This window comes from Heloderma suspectum, chromosome 2, assembly GCF_057233095.1.
Source record: "Heloderma suspectum isolate Gila_16-S chromosome 2, 16-S_ref, whole genome shotgun sequence".
Classification (NCBI taxonomy): domain Eukaryota; kingdom Metazoa; phylum Chordata; class Lepidosauria; order Squamata; family Helodermatidae; genus Heloderma; species Heloderma suspectum.
In genome coordinates, this window is record NC_139459.1 from 102,258,015 (window position 1) to 102,278,526 (window position 20,512).

At 42.3% G+C, this 20,512-nt stretch overlaps 1 protein-coding gene across 7 annotated transcripts in view; it reads right to left on the minus strand.

The window, feature by feature from the left end:
* The window catches only part of TJP2 (tight junction protein 2), a 102,477-nt gene that overhangs the window by 9,072 nt on the left and 72,893 nt on the right, over positions 1 to 20,512 (minus strand). For all 7 annotated transcript variants that reach the window (XM_084834338.1, XM_084834339.1, XM_084834342.1 and 4 more), the window contains 12 exons: positions 19,912 to 20,015; positions 19,570 to 19,723; positions 16,738 to 16,849; positions 16,526 to 16,659; positions 15,351 to 15,417; positions 14,379 to 14,529; positions 9,645 to 9,753; positions 8,263 to 8,473; positions 6,838 to 7,025; positions 2,613 to 2,708; positions 1,905 to 1,984; positions 1,557 to 1,767 (listed from right to left, as the gene is read on the minus strand). In XM_084834338.1, the coding sequence (XP_084690464.1) occupies positions 1,557 to 1,767; positions 1,905 to 1,984; positions 2,613 to 2,708; positions 6,838 to 7,025; positions 8,263 to 8,473; positions 9,645 to 9,753; positions 14,379 to 14,529; positions 15,351 to 15,417; positions 16,526 to 16,659; positions 16,738 to 16,849; positions 19,570 to 19,723; positions 19,912 to 20,015 (1,617 nt within the window). The remainder of the gene's footprint in view (positions 1 to 1,556; positions 1,768 to 1,904; positions 1,985 to 2,612; positions 2,709 to 6,837; positions 7,026 to 8,262; positions 8,474 to 9,644; positions 9,754 to 14,378; positions 14,530 to 15,350; positions 15,418 to 16,525; positions 16,660 to 16,737; positions 16,850 to 19,569; positions 19,724 to 19,911; positions 20,016 to 20,512) is intronic.

Consider the following 20,512-nt stretch of genomic DNA (forward strand, 5'->3'; position numbering starts at 1 on the left):
TTGTACCAAAACCGCACATTCCCAGCACAGCAGTTCAAAAACTGGGGTCAAGGAGTCTGTGGTGTAATTTCTCCCCTTCTCCAAATGTCACTTCCTCATTCAGAGCTCTTCTCATCTGTATCAAGGGGGATTCCCCTCCTCCCTCCCAAATGTTTTAAGCTCCATTTTTAAAGTACAATTATTACAAGGGATTCCCTACAAATCACAGGTCACCTCTGTATCCACAGGTGTGTATTGTGATTTGATAGCTGCTTTGTTGACATCCCGTGTAAAAATCATGAACATCCATGTTTTTGTGCCATAGCAAGCACAGGATCTGCGATTTTTATTCTGCAGTATATAGACACAATATATAGCTTTAATTGGGTGGTAGTTCTGCAGTTCCCATGTAAAAATGAAGCAAAGTGATGATGATCCATTTCTGATTTTCTAGATCTGACTTAACTTCTTGTCATTTTGTGGCTAGCTATGCCTCCCATGGCAGCCATCTTCTTGTGACTAGCCACGCCTCTCACAGCAGCCATTTTGTACTGGCACCCATGCCAGTTTATCCAAATGTACCCATGGGCCTGAAAAGGTTGGAGACCCCTGGAACAGGGCTTGCAGGAGTGTAGCACCTGAACATCTATGCTCATATTATATGATATAGTGTCATCCATCTGGTATTGTAACCATATGTTTACATTCAGAACATCTAGACAAGGTTTTCAAGAAAGGGCACTCTGTAGCTTCCCCCGGGCAGCTTATTCCATTGCTCAAATATTCTTATATTTAAAATATTCTCCCTAATTATTTAAAATCACCATCCTAGAATTTCAAACCACTGCTTCTTGTTCTGACTTCAGTAGGAATGGATCCTTATAGCATCCTTTAAAAATCTTTGGAAAACATAGCTGTATATTCTGCTGCCTGTTGGAAAGCAGGAGTAACTGATCCCACTGATTATTTTGTTGCCTTTTAAAATAACGTATTTGAACGTGATGGGCAAGGCCCATTGTAGAAGTTAAACAAAAGCTTCTTATGTGATGAAAGAGGCAAAAAATAGCTCTTGCATGAAACTAGGTAACCAGCAAATTTGAAAGGCATGATTCATACGTAAGATTCAAGACATAAATGCCCACTCACACCCCATTTATTACAGCAAGACTTGGAGGGCAGCAATATTTGATTTTGCTGATATTGTCCAGTCTAATGATGTCATATCTTGCTCAAGCATGATCATCCAAAATTCACTCTATGCTAGGTGCAGAACTTCTTTCAGCTCAAGGGCTGAATTCCATTTCGGAGAAGCTCTCAGGGGGCCCCATTCCATTGGTGAGTGGGGTTGAAGGCAAAAGGGTCAGGGCTAAAAATACCAGCATAATTTAGCTTAAAGTGCTTCCTGCCATTAGCTAAGCCTTAGGAGAGGCCTTTCAACCTTTCAGAATGAGGAAAAATGGCACAAAAGCTGGAATATGAACTCCGGAGGGCCAGATTGGGAATGAGGTTCTCCACCCCTGCTCTACCCCTACAAATGCTTTAGCAGAAGACAAAAGAAGAGACATATTTTCACCTACCTGTAAAAAGGTGCAAACAAGTCTTTTTCAACTTATTTGCTTGATCAAAAAGCTTCCGTGAGCTCTTGTTGGATGTGGGCATTAGCCTTTGCCTCATGATTTTCACACCCTGTTTGCTGTCTGGGTTGAAAAATACTACAATTGGGAACCACTGAGTGTAGTTTAACAGATCCACAGCTTTGGGAGTCACATCCAGCAAAGCATGTTTATCCTGATAAAAAAGAGAGGTAATATGGAGGTTATGCTTATGGAGAAAAAAAAGAGGTGGGGGGACACAATAGGCACTATCAATATCTCCTACTTTGCTTTCCATCATAATAAAGGAAAACATAAGGGGAAAATACATGCCTGCTCAATAATTTGCCTCACGGTGTTCAAGCGCACAACACCAGTGGACTTCTCTGAGCCTGCATCTTTAGGTTCTGTTTCTGCAAAGGTAATACATTTGTGTTATTATTTGTTTAAATTACTTTTTAGAAGACCATCAAATACTGACGGATTTTTCAACTGGTGCAAAATGTTGCTACCCAGATTCTGATGAGGGCCGGAACATCTGAACATGTGACACCACTCTTGCACCAGTTGCACTGACCACCAGTGCATTTCCAGGCCCAATTCAAAGTGCTGGTTAACCTGTAAGGCCATGAACAGTTTAGGACTAGGTTACCTTAAGGACTGTCTGCACCCATATGTCCCTGCTTGTAATCTAAGATCTTCGTCAGAGGTCCTGCTTGTGTGCCCGCTGGTGGAATCAACTAGGTTGCCAAGCACACAAGACAAGTCCTTCTTGGTGGTGGCCCCGCAATTGTGGAACTCTCTTCTAGTTAATATTCGCTTGGCTTCTTTAGTTCCGGTGTTCAATAAAGGGTAAAAAATGTATCTTTTTATTATTCACCTGCATTCACTTTATGCTTACATATTCTACCAAACACTCTGTTGTATCTACTTGTGTGTGTGAATATGTTGTTTTGTGAGGACTTGTTCCTGAAAAGTGACTAATAAATAATTGGAATAAAATAAATACAATAAATACGAAAGGAACATTGAATAACTTACTGGCAGGTTGATATAGCTCAGGCAACTCATTGCACAACTTCTCCATTGCTATATCTGCAATGGGACCAAACATCACCACAGGCCTCCTAAAACCAGCTGCAAATAGAAAGTTACATGCAATTTAGTTTCCACGGTAATCATGATAAAAATGACAAGCCATTCATTTAACAGTGAATAACCTAATACATTTGTCCTCACTATCAAGACAAGCTTTGACAGTGGCTAATAAGCTGTAGCTGACATAAAATCAAAAGCAATAACTGCAGGTGAACAACACAGCTTGACTCCATGAAAATACCTACAAGTATAGCAAAATGTCTGCAAGTTTAGCAAAAACTTTCATTGATCTCTTCCAGTACACTAAAAAATATAAAGTTTACATAATAATACCTAGCTGACCACCTTCCTCTATATACACCAAATCAACCCATGAGAATTTCCGAGGAGGCCTTAGTGGTTATTCCATGACCAACAGTGTGTCGTCAGGCAACAGCACATAAGCGGGCCTTCTCGGCAGTGGCACCCACCCTCTGGAAAACCATGTGTGGTTGAAGAGACGGAAACCATGGTGAACTCCATAAATCTTTTGAAAACGTATTTGTTCACTCAGGCTTTCCCTGACTTGTAGTCGATCATGACACTGCTCTGTTTTACTGCTTTTGTTGTAAAGTTTTTAATGTACTTACTGTTTTATACTGTTTCTATATTCATTTTTATACTGAATTTTATGTGCTTTTATGTAAACCATTCGGAGATCCTGGGATGTCAAGTGGTATAGAAGCAGCTTAAATAAATAAATTTCAGCACAACAACTGCTTCGGGCTGTTTGATATTTGCTGATATAATCCCAAAGTGAATCTTAAATGTTACTTGAAAAGAACCTGCCAGTAATACTTCTGAATGGTTCAAGGTGTTAGTTTTATTCTGGGAGGCCTGTAGCCATCTCACTTTTAACCTTAGTAAAACTAACACACTAATCATCTTTCCAGAAGGAACATGCCCAGGGGCTGGTCAAAACTGGCCCTTCCTGAGCTCCCTTATGCAGCAACCCCACTTCCCAGAGCCAGATCCAAAATGGCAATATTATGGAGTAGTTAGGTCACATCAGAAAACCCCTCTCTTGGATCTGGTCAGAAACCCACAATTGACATTTTCTATCCAAATTAGAAGCGAAAGAATTTATCGTCAAAAAGTATTTATCGTCAAATTTTTATTTTTTAAATAAAAAAGTATTTATTGTCAAAAAGAAAGTATTTACCGTCAAAGAAAGTCTCATGGAGACAAAAGGAAAACAGAGGATATATAAAACACCAAAATAAAAAACCTAGTCTTCCATCTATCCAGCCTGCACAAACTTAAACTTAGTCCCACACAACAGTCACCAGAGAAGGCCTCATACACCTCTGTCCCCTTTCTGGGAAAGAAGCTGGAGTTTGGAATGCTAGCTTGTCCAACTAACAATCCCCACCCCAAGTCTCAAAGGAAACAGACACTCCACCCCTTTTACCATGACTCGCCAAAGGAGGAGGACAAGAGAATAACACATGCCGTCCTTGTGACTTGCCAATCAAGGGCAAATCACATTCATGTGAAGATTCATCTTCTCCTGGCTAGGCTGGAAACAAGAAAGGGCCACCTGTTAATTAAGGGAAAGTTTCTTGGCCCAATTCCAGCAAACCAGTCATCTCAAAATGAGGCTTGATTAAAAAAAACACCTAGGCATGGGAAGGAAACCCCACACCATAAAGGGAGGGGGGAAATCTTGAAAAGAAACTGGTGTCTTTAAAAGTGCTCCTCAAGAAAAGGCCTATGCTTAAAGTGACTTGTAATCAAGAGGTGGAGAACCTTCCTCTGCCCCCAGGCCACATTCCCTCCAGGGAAAGTGATCGGAAATGGAGCCAGTGGCACGCAGTGGCAAAACAGCCACCCCATTTCTCTCTCTGCCACACCCTTTCCTCCTTCCCTCCCTCCTTGCTAAACTTTTCTCTATCACACATTTACACCCATTCACACCTATCCATCCACATACCAGGCGGTATCCAATGTTAGTCCTATGTAGAGTACACCTACTGAAAATAAGTCCCATTAATTTCAATGGGTCTACGCTACGAAGGACTAACATTGGATGCTACCTATACATACCCCATTCACCCATCCATCCATACATACCCCATTCATATACACACCTCAGTCACGTACACATTATCCCTCACATTGCTCGACTTTTCTTGCTGAGCAGCACTAAGGGAAGGGGGAAGCGTTCAAGGAAGGAATGTCTAAACCTCTCCTCCCCACAATCTTCCACATCTCTGTGCTGATCAGTGGGAAACAGCTATGCAGTAAGGAAATGGGTGCTGCGGAGTCACTACTTAGCAGCAGAACTCTACAGCTAAGGCCTCTTTTCCCTGCTGCTCAGCAGTTTCCCAGCTATTAGCTAAGGTTCCAAGGCAGGAGATCACAGAGAGAAGACCAGGGCTGTTGCTAGGCCTGGGACCAAGGAGACCCAACCCCAAGAGTATTTCCTAGGGCCCAGGATTTATTTCCCAGAACCTTGAGTGTCCATTATTGACAATGGAAGCATTTACAGAATTTATATACTGCTCCACATCAAAGGTTTTGGAGCCATGAATAAGGTAAAACAATAAAACACCATATTAAAACAATTAAAACATTTAAAAAGGAAAAGATTCTGAACTTAATAAACTGAGGCTGGTCACTCAAGGAAGGCCTCAAGTATTTTCAAGGGGGATTGCAGCTCAAGAGGGAAAAATTAATTCTCCCCCTCCCCGCATGCTACAACACACACACACACACACACACACACACCCCCCTACCTCCCTGCACAGCAATTAAGCTTAGAAAGAAGTTGTTCCATTGGTTTGTGATGATCTGGGATGGGGTACAAATTAATTGAAGAATTTATTTTATTTAAGATGATTTGGATGAGAAATTAATTGGCTAGCTTTGCCTCCTGTGAAATTTAAATAAATTCTAGTAATTATTTCTACATTTGCATGCATATATACACACGTTCAACAGATGCAAATTTTATGCAGATGTGTGTCCCATGGGCCTGGGCTCTGAATCTTTTAAGTGCCTAGCAACACCCCTGACGTGGAGATTTAAATCTCCGTTCCTTGTAATCTTCTCCCTCCCCTCAGCACTGCACAGCTGATCAGTAGGGAAAAGGGGCTAAGGAGAGGGAGGTCATGAATGTAGAGGCCAGTAAGCCAGAAGGGAAGGCCCCTGGGTCTGTATCAGGCCCAAAGGCCAGAATTTGCCCACCCTGACTTAAAATAATATGAATAATCTAAGGGGTGGACATTTCTAATTTACCATCAATGCAGTGTTTGTACAATCATAAAGCTTGCCTGTATAAATGAGTTTAATGTTAAGACAGCCAATTTATGTTGCATTCTGTCCAACAGAAATAGCTTCATATTTTTTATAAATCAAGTTTGAATGTAATTGTTAGAACTAAGCACTAATGTCTTTAAAAGGTTGTTTTCTTGAAAGGACCCATTTTCAAATCCTGTCAACATATGATAGTCAGCTCTTATCTAGGAGGGCGGGTTGGATTCTATCCCATGCAACATCAGCACGACAATAGATAAGCTGCACTTATAAAAAATTTAAGCCTATTTGCACAACACAGTTCAAGGAAAGGGAATGCACACTACTGTAAACAAGGCGCACCTTGTTTTAACGAGTATTTACTAAATGTGTCTACAAATGAACCAGCCTGACTTTGAGGGCTGCTTCACACATTACAATTTTGACAGGAAGAAAATACAGGCCCATGTTGTGCACTTGTTAGAACTGTAATATCTAAAGTACATATATGTCTTTTTTCAATTAAACATTATGAACACATTCTGCACATTGATTTTCAGTGTGTGTTTCCATATTTCATACTCCATATAGCATTTGGAAGTCCACAATAGTTACTGGGGTAGACACGTGCATATATGTATTTGCAGAAATACTGGTAAATTAAAAAAATACACTTCTAAACAAATTTAATATGATTCACATACACAACTGAGATGTTTTTAGACAGTCCAAAACATGGTCATGACCAGAGACAGACTTTACCACTTGCTGTTAGCCTAGAGCCAGCACTGATTGGCTAGACTTGTTTTATGTTGCCAGAAAAAATTGCAGTAGCTGTCTTTTACCAACGAGGAAATCACTAAGCAGTTCTTATATGCTGTCACTCACTCACCCTCCCGGAGCATAACTCGCTCATAGGCTGGAAATTTAGTGCTAACAGATGCAATTGCTGTCAAATCTTCACGGCTCTTCTTTAAATTCTTCTTCATTCCAGACCGCTGGCCACGCATCCGCCAGAAGTCTGCCCGATCGCTGGAGCCATCTCTCTGAGCATTCTGAACACTGGCCATCTGTTCAGCCCTGAAAGAGACAACATGTAGTCCATCTGTAAAAGCCAGTAAAGTATGGGTACCAAAACAGCCTATTTGCAGGTTTAAAAAAACTACATATTATAGAAGGGATCCTAATGTATATTCCTGGATGGAGGCCAAACTCTGAACCCTTTTCTATCTCCATATGCACATCCATGACATGCTATGTGCCAATCCCCATCCAATGGTGCTGCTGCTCTCCCCAATAACGCCTGGCAGGAGTCTTAACTTGAGAGCACTTTGTTCATGTTGTAGGCAACCACAAAACGAATAAACCTCTTTTTCTCAGACCTTAGGGGGCTTTCTATTTAACAACACCTAAAAACATAAACACTAAACTTCTCTCATTATTTTCTGGACTCAGTCATACTCTTTGACCTGTAGTTTTATATTTACTTCTACTCCATAGAAGTGCAAAACTTTGATGGGCAATAGAAATTACAGATCAAAAAGAACATTCCACATTAAAAAAAACACTTTATAAGTGACTGGCAAAAGGGCTGCAATTACGATGGGCAAAGCGTGCGCATATGTGTTTGCCGAGGTGGGAGGGAGTGTGTGTACACAGCAAAGATCCCAGGAGTGTGTAGCCAGAGATACCTATCAAAGAAGGCAGGGTCACCCACTGAGATAGAGAGTAGACTCCATCAGAATGGAGAACAAGTAGCCTTCTTCAGACATTATTTGTTATATATGTGAAGGGGGTCCACACGCTGAAAGGGGCATCACAAGCCCCAGCCCCTGGCATCGATTTTTTTTTAAATGTGTTTTTTGCATCCTGAGAACCTGTTTCTCTTCTTCGTGATTTACTTTGGATGCTCACCTCCTTCTGTTTCCTACATATGTAGGCCACCCCAGCTCAGACTCCAATGCACAATGCATGGACATCAGGAGCGAGGTCAGCAGCACAACCCCCATGCCACTTTCAACTATGTGGACCTCTTCACAAAGGGAGCTATTGTTTCTAAATGTGGGGTTTTCCTTTTCCCTATAGAAGTAAAACCCAACCATTCATTTATGTGGGGCCAAATAAAGAGGTGCAGCTAAAGGACATCACTGGAGGAGGGAGCTAAAGCTGCTCCCTGTCCTAGCAATTGAGAATCAATTCTGCATACCCCACCTGATCTGGATTACACTAGTCTGGGATGGAAAGAAAAAGAGAAGGGGGGAGGGAGAGAAAGAGAGAGATCCAATGTAAAATTAAAATTTACAGGAGTGTATCATACCTGCTCTTATTTGGAATCAGGCCCTTTTCCAATTCACTCTCGATTCTTACAGCCAGCCAGTGCCCCAGTTTTCCATCATACAGTGTATCAACCACTCTGAAGACCTCCCCTCTGGTGAACACTAAACTCTGTGGAGTTTCCTTCTCACATTCAAAGTGGGTCCTTATGAAGAAAGAGTCCCCTCTGCCACAGGCCATTATGTCTCTATAAACTGGGGAGAGAAACCACATCTAGTTTTCCTTGAGTTGGTAAGTCTGTCACCAGGGGTTTGGGGGCTCCCTTAGAACAGGGGTGGGAAACCTGTTTTGGCCTGAGGGCAAAATTGGCTCCAGGCAAACATGCTGGGGGGGGGGGCACCTCAGAGGGGGCGAGGCCGCAACCCATTGCTGGTATGTGCCTCCCCCAAATGTGCTTGCCCAGACCCCACTCACACCCCATTCACACCCTCTACACTTATTCTATCAGGAAAATGGGCCAGTGAAGTGAAGAGGAACCAGTTCAAGTGGCAGTGATCAAAGCCAATGGAGACTCAGTGCTCCTTGAGGAGGCAGCTGTCAGGAGCTGCCCCCTGCCCGCTCTCCATTCTCTGAGGGAGAGGGGGCTTTAGGAGGCCTGGCATGTCAAATTCAACCCATGGGTTGGAGGTTCCCCATTTCCATTTCCCAAACATTTCTCAGTCATAATCACTTTCATTCAGTAAATCCAACAGAAGTAGCTTCTGAATTTAAACATGCCATGTTCTAAGAGCTGTAGTTCCTATTTAAAAAGCAACTCATATAGTAGAAATTACACATTTCAATTGGATAACTATAGAAAAACGTATAAATGACAAAAACTGGGCCTTGTTCACTGGCTTCTGTATATGGAATAAAAAACATTTTATTCATCAGCCTTAATCTTTCAAAGCTTGGAAGAAATATAGATTATGGTTGCTGGAGGGAAAGACTTATAAACAGGTAAACACCACCAAAAGACGTCAATGGCTGTATACAAAATGTACAGAGAGCCATCAATCTACATAGTATATTGCCTTAAAAATCTGTATAGAAATCAGAAGCTTTAAATTACTGCAACTTATACACTTTTCCAAGAAGACAATAAAAGCTTATATATCAAAATATATTTTATATTGATATTTATATCTATATATCATATCTATCTTGCTAAGCCTACATATACTGCTATCCATTAAGCAATTAAAGTCAATACAGTAATACAGAGATAAACAGAGGAAAATAGAACAGCCCACTACTACTCTTTTTGGTTGCAACTTACTATGTTGAAAACCACCTTGAGCTATGGATATAAAAGCAGGAAGTACTTTAAATAAATTAATACATCAAAGCAAATTAATTTTTACAAGTTTCCTCTCAGGTTCCTACCATCATATTTGCTCTGGGCCAGAATTGTTATGATGTCACCTTTGGGAATTTCCAACAGGTACAGAACAGCATCTTCTCGAAGGATACCTCTGAAGTCTTGACTGTTGACCTGATGCAAAACAACCACACCCCGATTTTAAGAAAAATTCCTCTGATTCAGACTGTGAAAGAGGAAGCCTGTTTTTCTAACGCCTGTGTGCAAAATATTGGTTCTAGAGAAGAAACCTTAGACATTTCAATCCATTATGTATGTGTCATTTTATTGGGAGCAGGAAAATGCCAAGCAGGCTCCCTCTCTGAATGACAACACAAACGATTCTCCTACCAGCAGGCATAACTAGCTTTAACTACCACATTTTCCCTAAAGATAAAGTCTTTCATCTAAAGCCTGGGTGATCAGAAGTCCTTGTTTGTTCCAGAGCAGTTTGCCTGCTTTGGATGAGGCTTAAGCTATTTTATTTATTTATTTATTTATTTCATTTCTATACCGCCCAATAGCCGAAGCTCTCTGGGCGGTTCACAAAAATTAAATCCAAGCAACACACAATAAAACAATTTAAAATATACAGAACATTAAAACCACAATATAACAATACAACCACAATAAAACCTAGCAGCAGTGCAGGAGTTTAAAATACAGATTTAAAACAGCAAAGATAAAAATTTAGATGTTAAGCTATCCTTAACTCTCGACAGTAGATGCAGGGATGGGCTTAGAACTGACCCAGAGACCTGGTTCACACAGTCACTGCAGCCTATCATGGCTTATCAGCCATAGTGGGTTGTGGTGCCCGTAGGCACCAGATTGCCCATTCAAGCCCCCGCCACCACAGCTTTTTGTATCATCCAAACCCAGCGAGGGTGGCTTGTTGGGATGGTTCACAAAGCACTGTACAACAGGCCATGGGTTCTGAGTGGTTTGTTAACCACCACAACAAGCCACCCTTGCCAGGTTTAGACAACACAAGAAGCCACACCAGATTAGGGTAATTACGCCAGGTTGGTTAGCAAGCCACTGTGGCTTGTTAACCTGTGATCATGTGAACTGGGCCAGAGATTATGAAGAGTCAAAATGAAACTAGCTATCCTGGAGGGCGTTACAATGTCACAGTTCACACGATCATGGAGGGGAAATAAGCCGAAGTGGCTTATTCCACCCTACCCGCCCCATGTGCTGCTCATGTGCCAGGGGGGATTAGTATAATTACCCTTGGGAGCACAGCTTATGTTACAAATCCAGACGGTGTGGTTTGTTGCTGTGGGTAACAAGCCACCCAGAATTCATGGGCTGTTGCAGGGTTCTGGGTGGCTTCTTTGCATAGCAACAAGCCACCCTGGCCAGGTTCGTACAACATGACAAGCCGCACTTCCAAGGGTAGTTCTGCTAATCCTCCCAGCATATGCTGGGGTGGGGGAGGAAATAAGCCACTGTGGCTTATTTCTCTTGCGTGATCATGCAAACCCGGTCAGTGTAAAGTGTTTAGGAAATGGGGGAAACTGCACAGGAATAAAATAGCTCCTCGTGAAAGTTATTTAAAACCAATCATACACAGGAACAAGGGGGAGGTGGTTTGGAGGAAAGTAAGACCAGAAAAGAAATTAGTTCTCCAATACTTCTCCAAAATATATTTCCAGGCAACACCAGCCTATAAAGACCCACAGCCAGAGCAGCACAAAGCTACCCCTGACTACTAACAAAAGATGGAGAAAATATGAAAAACGCATATAGAAATAAGAAAATGCTTCTTGGGTAACTTGTTCGTTTGGAGCCTTCAAGTACCACCCTTAACCCGGTTCTGTGCATTTTGATGCGGCTTTACTTGTTAAGACCAAGGAAGGAGAGAACAAGCTCAAGTTATTTGCATCCTTTTAGCAATTTTACAACAAGCTGCTAAGATTCTTAGAATCATAGAATCATAGGTTTGGAAGGGGCCTACAAGACCATCGAGTCCAACCCCCTGCTCGATGCAGGAGGCCTGATTCCCAGGAGGTCTCCCATCCAAGTACTAACCAGGGCTGACCCTGCTTAGCTTCCGAGATCAGATGAGATCAGGTGCATCCATGGCAGTCTTTTTGTGAGAGCACTCATAACACACCCACAAAATTCCAAATGTACCCAACAACCCAAAAAGGTGGCAACCCCTGCCCTAGTCACTGGACCAAACTGAGGACAGGTGTTGTTGTTGGCTCCTTCTTCCTATCACCTCTTAACCCATTAACTGAATATCTGGCATGGTTCAAGGTGTGTTGTGGCATTTAAAGTCCTAAATAGCCTGGGTCCACTGTATCTGTAGGAAATTTCCTCCCACATGACCCTCTCTGCAGAGTTATAAATTCATTATTATGGGGCTTGTTTGGTCCAAAATAATAAGAGATCTAACATATTTTGAGAATTGATTGCACTCTTGGAATTCAGATTTAATTGCTACTTTGCATAAACATCTGCGAGGTTATTTATTTAACCTCATATTCACTGATGCAGCGAGGGGCCATAGCTGAACAGTGGCACATATGTTTTGTATGCAGAAGATCCCAGGTTCAAGCCCTGAGATTTCCATTTAAGAGGTCCTTATACAAGGTGATGGGACAGACCTCTGCCTGAGTCCCTAGGGAGTTGCTCTACCCAGTCAGAGTAGACAATACTGGGTTAGATGGACAAATAATCTGAACTGATAAAGTAGCTTCCTATGTATGTATAGCCAAAGTATCAGCAACCATGGGGGGCATAGCTGGTGAAAATCATGGTTGTAGCCACAGGTTGCCAGGTCCCCTCACAGATACTCCAGGGCCCCTCTGAATGTTCAGCTTTCATTTCAATAATTACATCTCTAGGTCTTTTGCCTGTGAAGATAGAAAGAAAAGTGTGCTGGTGGCATTCCATCCAATTGTTTACTAAGGAGAAATGCAACTGAAATTACTTTGGGATACCAATATTTATGTACTGCCTGTTCTGCAATGATTCCTCACATCCTTAGGCCATAATATTTCTGGCGACAGGAGAAAGCACTCTATTTTCACGTTATATCTTTATCATTTGGAAACAAGGGACTTCACTTTTTAGGTGTGTTAATGTCAAGGATGCAGTTTTCAAGGTTATTGGGGCTCAAATAGGCGTAGCGTGAGATCCATGATCAACATCTCTTGAGGGTTTTTGTTTTGTAACCAGCTACCGCATTTTTAGAGTTTAGGCACAGCTTAGATCTGCAAAAAAAACTGGGATTCCCAGTTCAGAGCTGCAGAAAGGCAACCCTTTTTGCAGTTCTGAGCTGTGGAAAACTCAGTGAGGGTGGGGCTTTGGGGGAAGGAGGCAGGGCCTGACAAAAGAGCGGGTGGGCCAGATGGGGAACCCCCATGGGCCTACTCTGTACAGACTTTTTGCTCCCTTGCACTGAAGTTGCCTCTGACTCTGAGAAATCAGATACAGGAATGGATAACCAAAGAGCAAAAATTACTCTGGCAGTCATAACTAATCTGGATTGTCTCCCCTCATAACTCTTGTGGGAATGCTAGTGATCTGTACTGGTGGCAAACATACTAATTCATTGACCTGGTTCATACAGTCAAAACAGTGTACCATGCATGGTTGCTTAAGCTAAGATGGGCTGCTGTGCGTACCACTGAACATCTTAAATATTCAACACTTGCCTGTAGCTTGTCATATCATGCGAACCCAGGACTGTGGTTTATGAGAGGGTTAAACAACCCTTGCATAACCCAACAACAGACCATGGGTTATATGCGGATTGTTTAACCTTCACAGAACTCACGGTCTCCAGGCTTGCATGCTATGAAAAGCTACGACTGGTTGTTAAATATTCAAAATGGCTGCTACCCACACCACAACCCACTGTGACTTAAATAAGCCACAGTGGCTGTTTGATTGTATGAATCAACCCATTTTGACATTCAGCAGACAAAATAATAGACTGAAATATAGACTGAAAAACAAGGCCTACTTGAGATAGTGTGAATCAGCCCATCGAGCACAGATGCTGGATCTGTTTCCTTTCCACCCTTGGAGCTCTGGCCTGCTTCTTTGCTATGAGTAAACTGCTCTTTGTCCCACTGAATTCAATCAGATTAAGCTCACATTGGGTCAGTTCGCATAACACAACAGCCCTTGGAGAGGCTGCGGTATGTACTGGCCACCATCTTGCATATTCAACCCCTGACCAGGGGTTGTTGTGTCATGCGAACCTGGCCACCATGAGTTATATGAGGGCTAAACAACAGACCATGGGTTGTTTAACCCTCACATAACCCACGGTGGGCAGGTGTGCTCGACACGACAACCCCTGGTCAGGGGTTCAATATGCAAAATGGCGCCCATGTGTACCATGGCTCATCATGGGTTAAATAACTTACAGTGAGCTTTGGCATGTTGTGTGAACCAGATCACTTGGTGCAGGACTTCCTAGTATATGAGAGTGGTACTAGTTCATGCTTTCAGACTTCAGAAACATTGGTGGTAAATACAAAAGGACAGATAAGTAGAAGCTACAGCTAGGCCGTTTGAGTTTTTTCTCCATTTTTTATCTCAGCTGGGTTGTTGAGGTTAATCACCATTCCAAGTTGGGTTCAGCAATTAATTTTAATGAGGAACCAACCCAAGGCTCTGAAACACAGGTATTTTAAGAGTACTTTCATAGTTTTAAATATTGAAATAAAGCAATTTCTCCACCAAACCATATAAAAACCAATCCTCTGCAGTTGCACAGTCTTCCACATATATACCTTTAGAATCTGATCTCCCTCTTGTAGACCTTCCTGTTCTGCCGAGGTGCCTTCTTGAATTCCAGCAACAAATATTCCTACATCATTTCCACCAGCCAATCGGATACCCACGCTGTCTCCTTTTTTGAACTTCACCATCTTTGTACCAGCGCTTGAGAGAGAAAAGGATTCCAAGTTTTAGGAATGATTTAAATGCCATAGGCGAGAGCATTGAGTTTCGCATGGAAACAAATGAGAAAGCACTGGTGAAATACGATAATATTGTCCAGTCCTTGTTAATTATCTTGCTATTTTGGACAAACTGAAGTTTCTGAACCATTTTCAAAGGCTTATCAGAGGTTAGCAGAGCATGGGAAACTGTAGCAAAAGTATTTCTGCCCAGATTGGCATATTAGACTAAACCGATAAAAGCTGCTCCGAACAACCAGGGCCATGTGCCTCCAGTGACAGTGCTAAACTCAAGAACACCCCAAACTATGAACATGGTCCTTTAGGGCAGGGATGGGGAGTTTTTCTAATCCCGAGGCCCAAATTCCCTTTTGAGTCACCTTCTGGGGGCTACGTGCCAGTAGTGGGAGGGGCCAAAGCCATCCACACACTCCCCCCATTCACACACATCCATACACACACATGCCCACCCCCATTCACACATATCCATCTATCTGTATAGTCCCCCCATTCTCACACCCATCCACTCCTCTCTCTATCTGTCTCTCTCTCACACACACACACAGAAAGAAAGAAAAGGAAAACGCCTACGTGCATAGAGGGGAGAGGAAAGCGGGGGGGGGGGAAGCCCACACGTAAAAGAGAAAGCAGTGATGAGACAGAGGTGGGTAGAGCTGGATGAGCCTTGGACAAGTTGTGGGGCTGATGGAGGGGCACAGCTAATGGATGGGACACTGCAGGCCAGACTAAATGTTCCGCAGGATGTACAAAAGTAACAGGTGAAGACAAGTTAAAAATCCATACCCATATATTGCTAGGTCTTCAGGACTCGGCTGAAGAAATGTTCTTGGGACTGCTTTTGGCTGAGCAACTGTATATATTAAAAACATACACACAAAATCATAGAACTAGATTGTTTTATTTTTTTAAATTACAAAATTCAAGACAAGAAATAAGCACCCAAAGGACAAACCAGTTTGGCATACACACCCAAAGGGCACACGCGATTAACACTGTTGCACCCTAATTCTAGAAATACTTAGAAATAATTACTATCAGTTCAAAACAATTCCCATTGAGTTAAGATGGACTTCCTTCCAAGAGGTATACTTAGAATTGCAACATATATGCATTCATCACTAAAGTATTCAATACTGGGAAGGAATTTAACTATGAATGTCAACGTAATATAAAGTATCGTTAGAATTTTATTTTCCAACTATGTAATCCCCCAAAGATAGGATACTCTCTACATTTGTAGCAATTTCCAGAGGGGGCAGCCATGTTAGTCTGTTGCAGCAAAAACAAGAGTCTTGCAGCATCTTAAAGATAACAATTCTTATTATGACACAAGGCCATAATGATGCTTTAGAGCCTACCATCAGATGTTGTCTTTCTACTTGGTGTATCTGGATATCACAAATCAGATCTCAAAGGGTAATCTGCCTATTCCAGCACAAGGCATTAAATGTCTCTATAATGTTTAAGAAACCCTGTCATTAAGAATTCTATTGTAATAATGAAGGCGAAAGATATTTCTTTTTTACACTTGTATTTAGTTAATAAGATCCTTTTGCTCTGGCTCCTTTTTCTTTTCTCCTTACAGATTTCACCACTGCAAATACCCTAAGTAAAGCCCATCTGTTTTCTGTGGGTTGTTTTCTGTTTTAAAAAACATGAAGATGACCTAATGTCATTGTTTGTTAAAAGACAACTAGAAAGATAATTTGGCATGTGGTTGCTGAGTCAGATAAGACATATTGTCCTATCTCCAGTCTATAAAAGTTGGTTAGGGGAAGGATTCCTAACACACCGAATTCGGTAATTAGAAGGACTGTTTGAAGCAGCAGTGGTAAAATGTATTTCCTAAAACACACAATCCCCATTAAACATGGACTGAATTTTATAATTGCAAGAATGCAAGCAGGGTTGTTCCTTGTATTGAAACGAGGGTATCTCAAAACAGAATGAGCACTAACCTGAAGGATCGTCTTGGTACTTCGGTTCACTGTTTGTCTCTGGCATTAAAGCAGCAGTGATATCACCAGTTGGTTTAAAAGGGGTGGGCATTGCTCCCATTTTGGACAGTCTATTGGTTGGATCTTCTTTTGCACTAAAACAAGATTCACAACATTAATAGAAAGTTAAAAATTTAGTAACACAACTAAATGTAAATGACAACACATCCTACCTTGGTTTCTCCTTTAGCTTTTCATTGGAAGAATGATAATCTAAGTCAGAGTGATGCAGTCTTCTGTCATCCTGAGGGGAGCAAGACCGGTTTGATTCTATTTCTGAAATATCTGTTGAAAGAGCACAGCAGAATCTGGGTAGGTAAAGCATTTGCTAGTAATTTTAATCTATGTTGACTTTTATTTCCACAATACATGGTTTCCCTTTTAACCATTATGACAGCTTTAAGAAAAACAAAAACACTTCCTGAAATTCCATAAAGCCAATGCTAAGAGTGATTCCCATCAGAAAAGCAAATTCCCTCAAGACAGAAATCAAACTACTTTCACTTGGCTTGCAAAATAATGTGCAAACATTGCATATGGGGATTGTTTAGCTTAGGGAATGTATTTTTCAGTTTTTCCATGGGTACCAACCAACAAGCCCCATTCAGATCAAGGCTTTCCAAGCATCAAACTATCTAGCCACCAACTCTCAGGCCTGTCATATACATTACCACCAGCAGCATGAAAGCTACTGTGGTGAAGGTGCTTCCAGTGGCATAAGAAAGAGCCATGTGGTCATTCCTGGCCACGCGATGTCATAAGAACATCAGAACAGCCATGCTGGATCAGACCAAGGGTCCATCTAGTCTAGCATTCTGTTCACACAGTGGCCAACCAGCTGTCGACTGGGAACCCACAAGCAGGGCATGAGCGTAACAGCACCTTCCCACCCATGTTCCCCAGCAACTGGTGTACATAGGCTCACTCCTCTGGTACTGGAGGTAGCACATAGCCATCAGGACTAGTAGCCATCAATAGCCTTCTCCTCCAGGAATTTGTCCAGAATGCTCCTTTTAAAGCCCTCCAAATTGGTGGCCATCACTACATCCTGTGGTAGCGAATTCCATAGTTTAACTACGCACTGTGTGAAGAAGTACTTCCTTTTATCTGTCCTGAATCTCCCACCAATCAGCTTCATGGCATGACCCCAGGTTCTAGTATTATATGAGAGAGAGAATGTCTCCCTATCAACATTCTCCACACCATGCATAATTTTGTAGACCTCTATCATGTCTCCTCTTACCTTCCTTTGTTCCAAGCTAAACAATCCCAGCTGTTGTATCCTTCTCTCATAGGGACGATGCTCCAGGCCCTTGATTAATGTAGTTGCCCCTTTCTGCACTTTTTCCAGCTCTACAATATCTTTTTTTAGGCATAGTGACCCAAACTGGTCACAGTATTCCAAGTGTGGTCTCACCACAGATTTGTATAAGGGCAGTATGATATTGGCAGTTTTATTCCCAATTCCTTTTCTAATTATGCCTAACATGGAGTTTGCCTTTTTTACAGCAGCCGCACACTGGGTTGACATCTTCATTGAGCTGTCCATCACAACCCCAAGCTCTCTTTCTTGGTCAGTCACTGCTAGCTCAGATCCCATCAGGCTATACTTGAAGTTGGGATTTTTTGCCCCAATGTGCATCACTTTACACTTGCTTACATTGAACCGCATTTGCCATTTAGATGCCCATTCTCCCAGTTTGGAGAGATCCTTTTGGAGCTCTTCACAATCCCTTTTTGCTTTAACCACCCTAAATAATTTGGTGTCATCCACAAACTTGGCTACTTCACTGCTCACTCCTAATTCCATATCATTTATGAACAGGTTGAAAAGCACTGGTCCCAATACAGATCCCTGTGGGACCCCACTATTTACGTCCCTCTACTGGGAGAATTTACCATTTATTCCGACTCTCTGCTTTCTGTTCTTTAACCAGTTACTGATCCATAAGAGGACCTGTCCTCTTATTCCATGACTGCTAAGCTGGTCCTTTCTTGAAACATAGGAATGCACATGCTGCAGCATCTCCCATGCCAGAATTCACTAGTGTATATCTAGTGACTGTTCTGGCCCATGTACAAGAGCAGGGAGATCAGAGGTGGTGGTGGGGAGACAGGGGGAAAGGTCCTTGCATGCTTTAACTCCAAAGCTGAGATCAGCTCCTGGCTTAACACTGAACCATGCCTAATGGCTGCCTGATCCATGAATTAACAGCAAAATTTAAACTTTCAGTTCAAACATGGCAGAACGGAAAAAGCAATATGTGTAACGTGGCCTTTAATGGATGGACTACACAATGCGCAGAGGTATTCTTTCCAGCCAGCCTATGGGTATAGGGTAGGGGTGCAAAATCTCAGGCCCGCAGGCCAAATCTGGTCTGCCTGGGATACCAATCCTGCCCTCCGGGGTTCCCCAGATGGCCATGCTCCCTTCCCCTGACCCCACTCCCTTTCTCTAGACCACCAATCGTTTAGAGGTTTCCCACCTTTTGTGCAGTTTTTCCCCATTCTAAAAGTTTGAAATGCCTCTCCGAAGGCTTAGGTGCTGGCAGGAAGAGCTTTAAGCTACAATAAGCAGCAGGTTTTTTTGTATTTAGCCCCACCTCCTTTGACTTTGGCCCTGTCCTGTTTTGCCTTCAGCCTCACTAACCACTGGAATACAGCCCCCAAGGGTGTCTCCAAACCTGAATTTAGTGCCTGGGCTGAAAGAGGTTCAACATTCTTGCTACAGGGAAAGAAGAGTCTAAGCAAATGAAAGACATGGGAGAGAAGAAACCTGGTATGAAAAACATGTTCTCTGGCTTATTCTTGACTCGTATTTGCCTTGTCGCAAGGCACAGAAACTCACCCACATGCCTTGTCTTGCCTCAAGAAATTTGGCTGTCTAAACTGAGTACATTTTAATTCATCATGCAATATACTGTGTTTTTTTTAAAGGATTGCTCATTCCTGCTTTGACAAATTTAAACAGAAAACTGACTTTAGCTCTGATTTTAACCTCTCACCTTCTATTTCCGACTCACTGTCATGCATGGAAGGAATGTTGATCAAGGTTTGTTTTTTGTCCCTCAAGACAACCAGTTGGAGTTTTCCTCTTGATTTCTCAATCAGTTTTCTGGCATCAGATAAGGACATATTCTCCGTCACTGTACCGTTGATCTAGAGGCGTAAGACAAACACATTTACTTATATTTGGAGCACAAAAGGCACTGATAAACCACTTCAAAGTGAAGAGTTTCCATTCAATGTTTGCAAAGAAACAGAAAAACTTGCAGCGATATAAAAATAGGGAATATGGATTTTTCCACTACCGTAAAAAATTAAGGGCCCTTCATACAAGAACGTACTTTGAGAATGATGTCCCCTTCGTGCAAATTGCCATCCTTTGTTGCCAGCCCGGTACTGGTCATTTCTTTGATGAAAATCTGACTTCCAAGCCGAAGGCCATATTCTGCAAGTGGAACAATAAGATACATTTTTGTAGTACGACAGATGAGGCATGCTACAGGCTAGTAGTTTCAAAACTTTTTTTTTTAATGAAGCCATCAATGGCATTTTGTTTTTGCTCGGGACCCCTTTGTCCCTCCAGCCCACTGACAATCTACTCCATTGTACTAAGTTCACGCATGCAACTTATGACCCACAAAGACAAACCTAATCAACCATTTGGCTGAATGCAAAAACAGGGAGGTATCACGTATCCAGCAAGCTGCCATACATGGCTGACAGGCTATATTCACTGGGTTACAACAGCCATGGGGAAACTTTGGCCCACAGGCCTAATGTAGCCTGCAAGCCTCCCCAATCTGGCCTGTGAGGCTGTTCCCCATGGGAATGCCCCCTTCCCAAACCACCACCACTTTCCCCCCAAACCATGCCTTCTGAGAGGGCTTCACCCACTGCTTACCTGATTGAGGATGGCGAGCAACAGGCAAAAATGGCTCTGGA